Genomic DNA, 13,500 nt, shown 5'->3' with positions numbered 1-13,500 from the left:
TCCAAAGACATGTGGTATAGGTGAATTGGGTAAGCTAAAACTGTCCATAGTGTGTGTGTGTGTGTGTGTGTGTGTGTGTCTCCACACAGAAATGCCAACTGACCGAGCCAGGGCTTGAACCAGCGACCTTATTAATGTGAGGCGATTGTGCTACCCCTGCGCCACCATGCTTCCCATCAAATATAATACAGATGTCAAATTATTTATTCCATGAGATCCAATAATAAAAAGAGCAATCAATTTCACTTCATAGTTATAATCTGCAAAATCATGTGAAGTGACGTGAACCGTACCATATCAAGTGGCCATGTGACAGTTAAAATCCACGGAAAAGCAAGGAACTTCTTGTATTGAAAACCAGCGTCCTGTGATATAAAAGCAGAGAGATCAGTAAGAAAAAATCCCATAGGAAAGCATTCAGAGATAAGCATCTTTGGTGTCTGACCTCATCCAGATCCTCCACCATTTTACTCATGACGTCGGTTCCCTGTTTGCTCTGAAACATCTCTGCTGTAACCATTCCTACAAAAGCACAAACAACAATCACATCCTGAACTACAACATCTAAACACACAAAACAAAAACAAACCACAAAGAATGAAACAAAGACTATCCAAACTTGCCATTTAAGCTATCAATATTGTTTTGATATCTGTTTACAAAAGAGAGTATCAAAAATGTGAAACTTGCCTTTGCACCCTGAACACTGAATAAAGAAGCTGATGAGATCAAGCAGTGCTGTGTCTCTGTCTACAGTATATGCATCAATCCAGTCGTCCACCACAGCCTTTCACAAAACAAACATATAGACATATAGATTTGTTTAAAGAGGTAAAGCAAAATAAGTTTTGCAAGGGGTTTGTGTGGCAGCAGTCTGTGATTATGACCCACTTCTAATAGTAAAAATGTTTTACTTAAATTTTTATAATCACACTTCATAAAAACAGTCTAAAAAAGCACTTCGATTTACATTCTGTTATTATATATGTTTTCAGATGGGGAAAGCCCCGCCCATTAGTGACAATCCCTAATTAGCATATAATATTAGTCTTGTTGTTGAATCTGCCACTATGCTGGCACATAGGCATTTTGAGAAGAAAGCTTGGGAGCACTTATTTAAATTTAAAGCGACAGTCACAAAACTTGCACAATTAGGATCAAAGCATAAAAGGGGAAGTATTAAAGAGTTATAAAACATTATTTTGAGATGAAACTTTACATACAGACTCTAGGGTCATGAGAGACTTCTTTTATATCTTGTAAGAAATGACCATAATATGTCCTTTTAAATCTATAGGACCTAAAAACTTTTCTGTGTATGATTTTTAGAGGTGTTAATACCTGCATGGCGTTTCTGCCCATGCTGACCACTTCAAACAGGGTGACGGCTTCCACATCTCCATTTTTGAGCTGTTCGTTCTCTGCTCTGCCCAAGCTGCCATTACTGCTCTTTGAATGCTTTCTTTTGGCATTCTCAGAGCATTCCCGGGCTTTCCTTTTTCCTCTCTGCACAAACAAACACAAGAAATACATTTACAGATTTCCAATAATCTTACCATAAGAAATTGTGTTGGTTGAGCAGTAACGAAAGTCTATGAGATGCAAACTAGGGCTGCAAGACACTAGAAAAAAACAGACATTTAAAATGTTTTTTTTTCTGAGATTTATTTACTGTTGAATTAAGAATTATTAAACCCACTTTTATAATTTTTTTATATAAATATATTTTCCAAATGATGTTTAACAGTGCAAGGAAATTTTCACAGTATGTCTGATAATATTTTTTCTTCTGGAGAAAGTCTTATTTGTTTTAATTCGGCTAGAATAAAAGCAGTTTTAAATTTTTTAAGAAACATTTTAAGGTCAAAACTATTACCTCCTCTAAGATATATTTGTTTTCGATAGTATATAGGACAAACCATTGTGATACAATAGCTTGCATAATTACCCTAACCTGCCTAGTTAACCTAAGGAACACTTTAAGCTGTATAGAAGCGTCTTGAAAAAATATCTAGTCAAATATTTTTTGCTGTCATCATGGCAAAGATAAAATAAATCAGTTATTATAATTGAGTTATGAGAAATGAGGAGTGGGGGGGGCAGCACAAAATATAATTTCAGCACCCATATCACAATGTGTCATGTGTGTGTTCACAATAGTCACATCGCAAGATATGCAATGTGGAGTTGAGATTTTAGTTGATCAGCACATCAATTGACAATACAAGAGATTTGTGGAGTCACTGCAAAGAATAACCATAACAGAGGGAAACTTTATCAATTGCATGTGTTTAAAAAGGCATTTCAAGCATAGAGTTTAAAGCATTTAGGCATGAAAATGTACAACACAGGTAGGTTTCATGAAGAATAATTTTACTGAATTATTAATACAATGACTATAAACAGTGTTATTTTACATTTCATTATTCAGTTTCTGTACCTAAATACTTGTATAATGGAATACAAAATTGTTTTCATTATGTAATTATTCATTCATTCATTCACTTTCCTTTGACTTAATCCCTTATTTATAAGGGGTCACCACAGTGGAACGAACCGCCTACTATTCCAGCATATGTTTTACGCCGCGCATGCCCTTCCAGCCGCAAACCAGTACTGGGAAACACCCATACACTCTCACATTTACACAAACCCAATTGTGTTTAAATTTATCTATACCGCATGTCTTTGGACTGTGGGAGAAACCGAAGCACCTGGAGGAAACCCATGTGAACACAGGTAGAAGATGTAAACACAGAAATCCCGACTGGTCCAGCTGGTTCTTGCTGTGAGGCTAACCACTTATTCACCATGCCGCCCAATTTTGTAATTAATTATATATAATTAATATTTAAGCTACAAACATTTAATTTATTTTGCTCAGATGGCTTAAATTTGGTCACAAGCCTTAAAAATGCAAATAATAAACTTTCACTGTAAGGTTAAACTTTTAAATGACTCCACTATGTTCTGAACTTTGGCTCCTTGTCAACAATAATCCCAACTCAACATTGCAGTTCCTGCGATGTGACTATTGCGAATTCGCACATTGCAATTTCGATGCTGAACCGATATATTGTACAGCCCTAATGCAAACACAAATTTTTGTGGGTTTAGTTTTTGAGAGTGAAAGGAGTAGCTGTTCTTACCACAGTCTTTTGGCGGTTTTCATTTCTCTCACTTGAGGTGTGATGCACCGATCCACAGGAAGAAACATCAACTACTGAATTCTCTCTGAAAACAGGATGCAAAGACACATAGCACATGTTAAATAATAATATTTCAATAATCTAACAATAGTTTATAATAAGTCTGTATAAAGTCTAAAAATGCAGATTTTATGATGAAAATGCAAGCTAGCTTCCACGAGTCTCACTTTTGCACCGATCTGGACAGTAAAGTTGGTTCTGCTATCATCTCCTCTCAGATCATAGCTGGACTAGGAACTGATGCTCTTCTGAATTACAACAAAAGAAAACAATTTTGTGACCATTAAAAGTGACAATAGTTTTTTTCTTTTAGAGAAAATCTTCTTTGTTTTATTTTTGGCTAAAATAAAAGCAGTTTTAAATTTAAAAAAAAAACATTTTAGGGTCAAAATCATTAGCCCCCTTAAGCTATAATTTTTTCAACAGAACAAACCATCTTCATACAATATCTTGCCAAATTACCCTAACCTGCCAAGTTAACCTAATTAACCTAGTTAAGCCTTTAAATGTCACTTTAAGCTGTATAGAATTGATTTGAAAAATATCTAGTCAAATATTATTATAAGATAAAATAAATCAGTAATTAAAAGTGAGTAATTAAAACTATTAGGTTTAGAAATGTGTTGAAAAAAAATTCTCTCCGTTAAACAGAAATTGTGAAAAAAAGAACAGAGGTGGTAATAATTCAGGGGGTTTAATAATTTTGACTTAAACTGTACAATAGGGCAACCAAGATGTTAATTTAAAGCATAAAATGACAACAATGACCCACATTTTCAATCACAAAAGCCCAAACACAAATAATATTTGTTATTTAGACTAGTTAACTAGTTGTTTAACACGCTGTTATTTAACTAGCTGCTGTCATGTCCTGAAAACAGAAAAACACTCTAAATGTGACCATGGACCTCAAACCTGGTCTCTTGCATATAGCCAAAGATACTTTATTTTCTTTTATGTCAAAAATAACTAGAACATTAAGATGACGCATATAATATATTTTGTAAATTTCCAAGTGTAAACACATGCAAAGTAAATTTTAATTAGTAATGCATATTATTTTAAAAAAAGATCCATTTAAACTGACACTTATGAGTGGTTTTGTGGCCCAAATTTGATATTTGGAAAACTTGCTATCAAACCATTACAGAATTAAACAAATAGCTATCAACATTTTATTCAGAATTTTCAAGGAGTCTCTAATTGTTTTCAAAGCACATGCATATTCGAACACCTTCATAAAATACACTATTCAGTAATGCTATGTAGTTGACAAAGCTGCTTGTTTTCATGTTTTACATTCACAGATATTAAAGCTTATGTTACAGTGATTTTCCGAAATATCTACAAGAAGCTACATAAAGCCAGCACATGATATATGTTATAATTTCACCCCAAACTTCCACATTTTCTTAACTTCCACTGTAATGGAACAAATGTTGGTCATTTTCCATTTGAGTTTGGCTGGAGACACGAGATGTACCACAGGAAACTCCCAAAATACAAACACGAAGTGACAAGAGACTACTATGCCATAGCCATGTATGCCATTGGCTGAGATGCACGTCAACAAAACAAAACCAAAAACCTGATTGGTTACATTGAGTGTCAATCAGAATTCTCTCCTTTCTCTGCTACCGTGTCATTTGGAAACAAAAGCTTCATGCAGCTTCATTCATCCGAATGTGTAAACCTGTGCGAAACGATATCTATAAAATTAGAACAGAAACACGTTTGCTACGACCTAAATATTGAACCTTGAAAACATAAGCACAGAAAGGATAAGTGTTAGCTGAGCTGTTTACATTAGAATTGTTTGTTTATTATGTATACTACGACAGCTATGCAAAAACAGTCTGAGGAATCTTACCAGTGACAGCCGTCATCTGGATTGGAGGATTAATGTAAAACTCACTGCACCTATAGATTTGGATACTCCCAGTCCAACATATTCGCGTGCACGTCAACGAGAGCGCGCTTTACGTCTGACGTCAGCCCACTGGAGGTATACTACATAATATACCAAAATGTTTTGGAAAAATGTATTAGATATATTTAGTGGTATAATTCCTGATGTTATGTTAAAATATGAAAATGTTATTTTAGGATATAATCATCAAAATGAACATCCTGATGCTTTTTATTTATTTAATCTTATTTTATTTTTGGCCAAATATTTTATACACAAGTGTAAGTTTTGTAAGCATAAACCTCTCTTTCAGATTTTTCTTGAAGATCTAAATCTTTATATGTCTTTGATTTCCGAATGTACTAACAAAAAAGCTGTAAAAACTGTGGATCTGTTTGAAAGATACATTTCTGTTTTGATCCCTGGCATGTAATGTGAATGTTTCAGTTTGTTAATAAATTTGTTTTTTTTTTTAATTATGTTTTTTTATTTTTAGATAATGAAATCAAATGTATATAATGACTAAATTCTTGCAAAAAAAACAAAAAAAAAAACAGGAAAATATGGTTGATCATGTTCTTTATTCTTTTTTTTCTTCTCTCTTTCTCTCTCATATCTCTTTTTCATTGACTATGTAATTCATATTCTGTATTGTAAACAAATATTGCTACAAACTTGTCAACTGTTTTTCGCAACAAAAAATAAATAAATAAAAAATAATGAATCTCTTGTTTTAAAAAATGAATCTGTTATGCTGGATTTCTGTACATTTAATAATACGGTCAAAATTAAATGGGGCAAAAAAATTCTTAAAAATCCAACCTCAATCTAAACCTTTATTCCAAATTACACATTTTCTAAATTTGGAGGGCTTAATTTCTTATTACTCTGTAACTATAATGTTTATAAAATACCAGCTTTAATGATCTCAATTTCATCAGCAATTGCTTCTTGCCTGGTCACTAATATACAAGCACAGCATCTCTCCTCACAAATATTTTATTTGGAATAACCAAAATATTTTATACGAAAACAAATCTCTTTTCTTTCAACGCTGGTTTGAAGCAAATATTCTGCTTGTTAGTCAATTATTTGAAGCCACAGCCATGTCACCCTGCAGCCCAAGACCGGTTACTCACTGAAGCTAAGCAGGGCTGAGCCTGGTCAGTACCTGGATGGGAGACCACTAGGGAACACTAGGTTGCTGTTGGAAGTGGTGTTAGTGAGGCCAGCAGGGGGCGCTCAACCTGTGGTCTGTGTGAGTCCTAATGCCCCAGTAAAAGTGAAGGGGACACTAAACTGTCAATGGGCGCCGTCTTTCGGATGAGACGTTAAACCGAGGTCCTGACTCTCTGTGGTCATTAAAAATCCCAAGGCACTTCTCGTGAAAGAGCAGGGGTGTAACCCCGGTGTCCTGGCCAAAGTCCCTCTATCGGCCCTTACGATCATGGCCTCCCAATCATCCCCTCTCCACCGAATTGGCTCTATCACTGTCCCTCCACTCCACCAATAGCTGGTGTGTGGTGAGCGCACTGGCGCCGTTGTCCTGTGGCAGCCGTCGCATCATCCAAGTGGATGCTGCACACTGGTGGTGGTGTGGAGAGACCAGCCCTCATGATTGTGAAGCGCTTTGGGTGTATGGCCATACACAATAAATGCGCTATATAAATACACATTACATTACATTACATTACAATTATTTAATTCAAATGGCCATTTATTAATTATTTATTATTGGATGTAATGTTATATATGTTTAACAATGGAAGTTAAAAATGAAAACAAAATCACTTTGAGGGAGGAATTTCATTGGAATTCTCTAAAATATCAAATTAATTGTAAAAGCTTGGCTCTTACCTTATAAATTTTGAGCTCCCAGCATAGTTAAAGAATTACATTTAAAAGTGTTAGACAATATCTACCCTGCCAACGAGATTGTATCTAAATTTGGTAAACCTAATTAAAATTTTGTCTTCTGTAACTCAAGTATCCAATTGATTGATCACCTTTTTGTCAAATGCCCACATGTTAGTGTTTTGGTCTGATTTATTCGTCTTTTTTAAATCAAAGTGTAAGTTTATTATTGATTTTTCCATGTGTGATATAATTTGTCTTTCATGACAAACAAAACATAGAATTTATAGGCAATTTTATTTACTTTATTGGGTAAATATTATATTTTCAAATCTAAATTTTCTTCATCATTACCTGAATTGCAGAATTTTCCTTGTGACTTAAATTGTTTAATTACTACTTTACAAAATATTTACAGCTAAAAAGTGTAAAAACTGTGAAATTTTATAAGGACTTTGTAAATAGTATTTAATTTGATAGTTTGCCTCTGTACCTTGTTTTTTATCTTAATTTATTATTTATTATTATTATAAATTTTCCTTGTTTCCTATTATTAATGTCTTCCATTTGTTTGTTTTATATTGTATGTTTTTTTTTTTTTTTTTTGAATTTCAATTAGGCGACGCAGTGGCGCAGTAGGTAGTGCTGTCGCCTCACAGCAAGAAGGTTGCTGGGTCGCTGAATCGAACCTCAGCTCAGCTGGCGTTTCTGTGTGGAATTTGCGTGTTCTCCCTGCCTTTGTGTGGGTTTCCTCCAGGTGCTCCGGTTTCCCGAACAAAACGATTTTTTTTATAAGAATTAGCATAAAAAAATATATTATTTTTGTGATTTACTTGATCCACAACAGAACTTCTATTCATATGATGATTTTATGGTCAAATATAATTTCCCTGTTATCCATAAAGAATTTCATACAAAGCTTAAGTCCATACCTAATGGCCTTGCTCATTTAATAAAATACCACTTGATCATACCAAGTGATTGCTAAAAAACAACCAAAGTTTTTCGTTGAAGACAAATGCATTTACGACTTAAAATGTAGTAACAAAAATATACGAAATGTGTTTGAGTCAAAGAAAAATGAATCACTCACAGAAGAAAACTACTTTGGAATTCTCTAACAGAAAATAACTGGAAAAAGTTTTGGCTTTTACCTTACAGGTTCTGCGTTCCCGACAAAGTTAAAGAATTACATTTAAAAGCATTACACAATACCTACCCCACAAACGAGATTATATCTAACTCAAGTAACATTCATTTTTTCATTCATTTATTTTCTTGTATTAACCAGGGACCGCCAAAGCAAAATGAACCGCCAATTTATCCAGCATTAGTTTTTTTCACAGCAGATGTGCTTCCAGCTGCAACCCATCACTGGGAAACATCCATACAAACTCATTCACACACATACATTACGAACAATTTAGCTTACCAAAATAATCAATACTGCATGTCTTTGGACTATGGGGGAAACTGGAACACCCAGAAAAACCCCACACGAACACTCGAGGCTCGAACAAGTGACCTTCTTGCTACCCGCTGCACCACCGTGCTCACCCACTGCGCCACCCTCAGATAGGTGTATTGTTTTGAACTCTTTGTGTATTTTAGTGATATAATACTTTTTGAAATATATTTGTTGATAACTTTAAATGACCATATGCACCTCTGATCATTTGCCTGTGTTTATTTTGAGTCAATTTGCTGGTTACTGTACATGTGAAATAGATGGGCATATGAAATAGATGAAATAGATAAGAAATCATATGTGAGACGCAGATGAACAATGCTAGCACCATCATAAGAAGAACAAGTGCAACAGTCACTTCAAGTATACAGATGCATCATAAAAACATTATTGCACAGAGTTTTTTTAAACACTGTATAAAAGCTCAGAGAGTCAACAATGCTAAAATATCTAAATGCATCTAATAAATTAGTCACAAGTCTTCAAACTCAGAATGTAAAATGTTTGCTTTACCTTTCGAATATATCTGGATCACATTATCACAGTCTTATTTGTGGTCTATATACAGATGAATAAATCAAATAACACTCTAAAATTGGTGAATTTTGGTGAACATTCTTCTCCATCCCCTTCAGGATCCAGCAGTTATGAGAGATTAGAGACAAATTCCACGACTGGATTAAGCTCTTCGATGAGCTCTTCTGAGAGCAACAGTACTGTTGATATGACATTTTGGGTTAAATCTGACACCCTGTGAAAAAAGCAAGCGTTACTTATGCTGTGTTACTTTGTTGTGATTCTAGCAAATGGTACCAAAATCACTCTCACCAGCTCATGTGATGTGCTGGCAGCTGAGGATCCTGCTTGGACCCGTCCTCTGTCAAAAGAGACATCTTCAACTGCTTGAAATTGGCTTCAATATCCTTTCTTATGATGGACAATGGTACAATGTCTTTGAGAGAAATAAGCACTTGCTGTTGGAGAAAGAACAAATATAGCACCAAGAATCAGATTTTCATGGAAAGATCAGATGGATAAAATTATATATATATTAAAATTCAGTTGACTAACTCACATAAATTGCTGAGAGCTGATGTGCAATGTATTTATGACTGCCCAGATGCTTCATATCTTCATCTAACTGCTGACTAAGAACAAGCAGTTGGTTCAGTTTCCCAATATGAGGAAAATAATCTGGAAGAATTCAATCGTTCCAAGACAAATTGGTTAATTAATTCTGTTTTAAAGAACATACTGATCCCTAAAAAAGTGATTTTACTTAAATTCTAAAGTATCCTAAATGTGTTTTATCATTTCCATTTAATAAAAACATGATTTATTACATTTAACCATCCTAGAGTAATTCTTGTAATTTTTTTTAACATTTTTGGGGGCAAATAAACTTTGAAAAATGTCAAATTAACCTCAAGACATAAGATTAACATTGGGTAAAGTAGACTACTTGTTTCTTTTAGTCAAATATCAAATATCAAACATCTGCTTTCCAGTTTCTTTCTGAATACTATAAACAATGTATTACCCAAGTAAGGTTTTTTGCCATTGGACACTGAATTAAATGTGCCTAACTACCATTCTACATATTTATTTCAGTTCTGTGATCTCACCGTCTGAAGGAGGTCTTTCCAGCATGTCAATAGGGCTGCCATGTATCATATAAACTTCCACACGAGGGAACAAAGTTGATAATCCTAAAGTATCCAAATACTCCTAAGAAATGGAAATAAACAGGAATACATCATGCAAACATCAAGTTAAGCATCATGATTAACCAGTGATTAGTTACCTCAAGCTGAAGCTCTGGGTCTGACAGATGTTCAAGACACTGGTTCATCTGATATATTATCTCAGCCCCTATTGACAAAACCAGTTTAGTTGTTGTAGATACACTTACCGGCCACTTTAATGCAGTTGGGCATGTTGACGTGGTCCATACAATCTGCTTAAAGGGTTAATCACTCTCATGTTGTTCCAAACTTATAAGGTCTCTGTGTCTCTTTAGAACAAAAATCAAGATATTGTAGGTGAAACCTGAGAGCCCCTCAACCTTCACATACAGCAAAGTTCACGGCTCATTTAAAGTATAGAAAGAAACCAAAAATCATCCTCAAAACACAACATATGCCTTCAGTGGTTCAATCAGAATATTATGAAGTTATGAAAATGCTTTTGTGTGCACATAAAATAAAATGAACAACTTTATTCAACAATTTCTTTTCCTCAGTGTCAGTATATCGTGCACATTCATGGGCACTGTGCACATATGTAACCCTCTAAAGTGTTTAATAAAGTTATTTTTGTTTGTTGCACACACAAAATGATTCTAGTAGCCTAATAATATTCCAATTGAACTGCTGAAGACATTTATAGTCTGTTTTGAGAATTTTTCTTGACTTTGAATGAGTCGGGAGCCTTGGTGTCTATGTAGGGTCAGAGATATTTCAGACTGAGTTCACCTAATATATCTTAATTTGTATTCTGAAGATGAACAAAGGTCTCAGGGGTTCAAAAAGACACAAGAATGAGTAATTAATATCATAATTAAATTTTTTTGATAAACTAACACTTTAAGTTAAAAAATTAAATTACATAAGAATAGAAAAGTGAATTGTGTCTTTGAACGTGGCACGAATGTTCAGAAATTACTGATCTATGTGTTTTTCAAGTACATCCAACTGTATAATTTACAAATAATTGTCCAAAATAGAGAAGATATGCAGATATAAGGGGTAATTGAGTGGTTAAAATGCCTTTTTAAGGATTCGTCCCCCTTACTATGACCATTTAGAAACAGGTGATTAATAATTATATGAATGTAACTTTTGGATCTCATTCAGCTGTCCCCCGCACTTTTAAAATGTCTGCTACTCCCCTGCTGGTTTGAACAGTAACTCAGATAACCACTTGTTACATCAGAGGACTGCAGCAAAGCATCTCTGAATGCACAACAAATCCAACCTTGAAACAGATGAGCAAAAGCAACAAAAGTACACTGGTGACTCTCCCGTCAGCTTAAAAAACTGCAAACTGAGGCCACAACTCGTACAAGCACACCAAAACTAGACAATAAGAGATTGTAAAAAAGGTTGTGTGATCTTGAGTCTTAATTTCTGCAGGAACATTCAAATGGTAAATTCAGAGTTTGGTGTGGATGACGTAAAAGACTGGATCGAGCCTCGTATCAATGCTTCTTAGGGAATCTATGGTACAATACATCAAAGTAGTTCTGAAGACAAAAGAGGTTTAAACCTAGCGAAGAGTACCTAATAAAGTTCTAGTGCATCCAATTTAATAAAAACAAATTATACTGCTCAAAAAAATAAAATGACGGCAACACTTAAACAACACAATCTAACTCCCAAGTGTTCCCTTTATTTGAGCAGTATATTCTTGCAGTTTTATGCTCACCTTGTCTTTGGAAGCATTCAGACTCCACAGGACTTGTATCCTGTTTAAACTGCTCCCGATTCTGCTGACGTAAATTAAACATGTGAATATTGGGAGATAGCATATCAGTATTTATCATGTGTCTCTGACCTGATGGACCTGAGCTCTGATCAGCAGATCCAGCTGACCGCAGAGACACAGCATCTCCAGTGCCACCTGCTCACTGCTCAGATGGATGGGCATCAGCGGTTTCCTCAGGCACACCTCCACTGTAAGCGTTCAATAATCGAGAAATGAAGCACATTCAGACAGATGATTGTGATCATAAGAATGAAGCGTCCATTACTGAAGAGATCGGAATTACCTTTAAAATGTGCACTGTACGAATAAGGCTTGCAAAGCGGATCCGTCAGACTGACTGCTGCCATCGTCACCGTAATAACCCAACCAGTGACATAAATTCATATGATTATTAACACCGAATTTACTGGTTAATTCATCCATCAACGGCGTTTGTCACGCTGACGTTACGAAGAGACCCGTACAGTGGTTCTCTTCTTCATAGTCCATGGTGCTCATCCACACAGCGGACTGAGATGTAAATAAAAGGCGTGGTTAACGACAAGAACCCACCAAATGCATTACCTGGTACCGAAATAGAATAAAACCAGAAGAATGATCATTTTTATCACACAAGTGTAAGAATAGGCGGGGCTTTGCGGTTTTGTAATTAGTCAGGAATGAGGAGTCAAAATAACATTTATATAAATTTTCAGTTTATCGACTTTTATAAGATTTCAGAGTTGCATTTATGTATATAAAATATTATTTCCTGTCGCTAGTTAAATCTGCTATGCACGGATTTCTCACGAGGTAACGCGTTCTTTTTTTTCTGCGCTGTTGCGGATGAACCAATCACATTCGATTGGATGAGGGTATTTTTACATCATATTTCTGAGGTAAAGTCTAGATGGGATACAGCTGCAGATACATCAATATTGCACAATTTTTGTGACACTGTACAACAATATTTAATATTTTTACATTACTGTGAGGGGGAGGTGTAGGGTCAAGGTGTTAATAAAATACAATTTATTGGACAATTTAATAAATAATATGAATAATTCTTTGTATATTTACTGTTTTTACAGTACTGTGATGGTTGGGGCGTAATTTTATTTTATTAATAATATAAATTATTCTCTGTATAATTACTGTTTTACATTACTGTGATAGTTAGGGAAGACGCATTAATTTATAGGGCAAAATAATAAATAATATGAATAATTCTCTGTATAATTACTGTTTTACATTACTGTCATGATAGGGGCGTAATTTATTGAGCAATTCAATCAATAATGTAAATAATTTTCTGTATAATTACTGTTTTACATTACTGTGATGGTTAGGGAAGATGACATATTTTATTGGGCAATATAATAAATAATATGAATAATTCTCTTTATAATTGCTGTTTTTACAGTACTGTGATCGTTGGGGAAGACGTTGGCGTAACTTACTTGATTATTTAATATATTACGAATAATTCTCTGTATAATTACTGTTTTTACATAACCATTATGATTTTAGAAAGATGTTGGCGTAATTTATTGGGCAATTTAATAAATAATATGAGTAGTTGAATAATTCTCTGT

At 34.5% G+C, this 13,500-nt stretch overlaps 2 protein-coding genes across 4 annotated transcripts in view; both read right to left on the bottom strand.

The window, feature by feature from the left end:
* si:ch211-269e2.1 overlaps positions 1 to 5,174 on the bottom strand; it is a 50,413-nt gene extending 45,239 nt beyond the window's left edge. The window contains exons 1-7 of one of the 2 annotated variants that reach the window (XM_087268137.1): positions 5,080 to 5,174; positions 3,377 to 3,457; positions 3,150 to 3,234; positions 1,342 to 1,506; positions 691 to 787; positions 446 to 522; positions 294 to 365 (exon numbers count right to left, since the gene is read on the bottom strand). In XM_087268137.1, coding sequence (XP_087124263.1) covers positions 294 to 365; positions 446 to 522; positions 691 to 787; positions 1,342 to 1,506; positions 3,150 to 3,234; positions 3,377 to 3,417 — 537 coding nt within the window. In that variant the 5' untranslated portion in view covers positions 3,418 to 3,457; positions 5,080 to 5,174. Of the gene's footprint in view, positions 1 to 293; positions 366 to 445; positions 523 to 690; positions 788 to 1,341; positions 1,507 to 3,149; positions 3,235 to 3,376; positions 3,458 to 4,602; positions 4,725 to 5,079 lie in introns of those variants that run through there. The other variant, XM_087268138.1, reaches the window with a different exon arrangement.
* Positions 5,175 to 8,644: 3,470 nt separating this feature from the next.
* Positions 8,645 to 12,456, bottom strand: si:ch211-218d20.15. Of its 2 annotated transcripts, none has more exons than XM_087268152.1 (8): positions 12,210 to 12,456; positions 11,996 to 12,114; positions 11,867 to 11,927; positions 10,245 to 10,312; positions 10,066 to 10,168; positions 9,516 to 9,634; positions 9,269 to 9,414; positions 8,645 to 9,191 (listed from the first exon to the last, which is right to left on the bottom strand). In XM_087268152.1, the coding sequence occupies exons 1-8, from the start codon at positions 12,271 to 12,273 to the stop codon at positions 9,086 to 9,088; spliced, it is 786 nt and encodes a 261-aa protein (XP_087124278.1). In that variant the 5' UTR covers positions 12,274 to 12,456; the 3' UTR covers positions 8,645 to 9,085. The 2 variants fall into 2 exon arrangements, with proteins under 2 accessions (XP_087124278.1, XP_087124279.1); XM_087268153.1 differs by having other exon boundaries at positions 12,005 to 12,114.
* Positions 12,457 to 13,500: the final 1,044 nt, after the last annotated feature.

This window comes from Danio rerio, chromosome 9, assembly GCF_052040795.2.
Source record: "Danio rerio strain M-AB ecotype USA chromosome 9, GRCz13ab, whole genome shotgun sequence".
Lineage (NCBI taxonomy): Eukaryota > Metazoa > Chordata > Actinopteri > Cypriniformes > Danionidae > Danio > Danio rerio.
This window is presented reverse-complemented; position numbering and strand designations above follow the sequence as displayed.

Bases quoted from the DNA above. Each gene is read 5' to 3' on its own strand.
- si:ch211-218d20.15 (XM_087268152.1), bottom strand. From the start codon at position 12,273: ATGGCAGCAGTCAGTCTGACGGATCCGCTTTGCAAGCCTTATTCGTAC. The intron at 10,169-10,244 runs GTAACTAATCAC...TCCATTTCTTAG, and splicing joins ACCCAGAGCTTCAGCTTGAG to GAGTATTTGGATACTTTAGG. The intron at 9,635-10,065 runs GTGAGATCACAG...GAATTCTTCCAG, and splicing joins GGAAAGACCTCCTTCAGACG to ATTATTTTCCTCATATTGGG.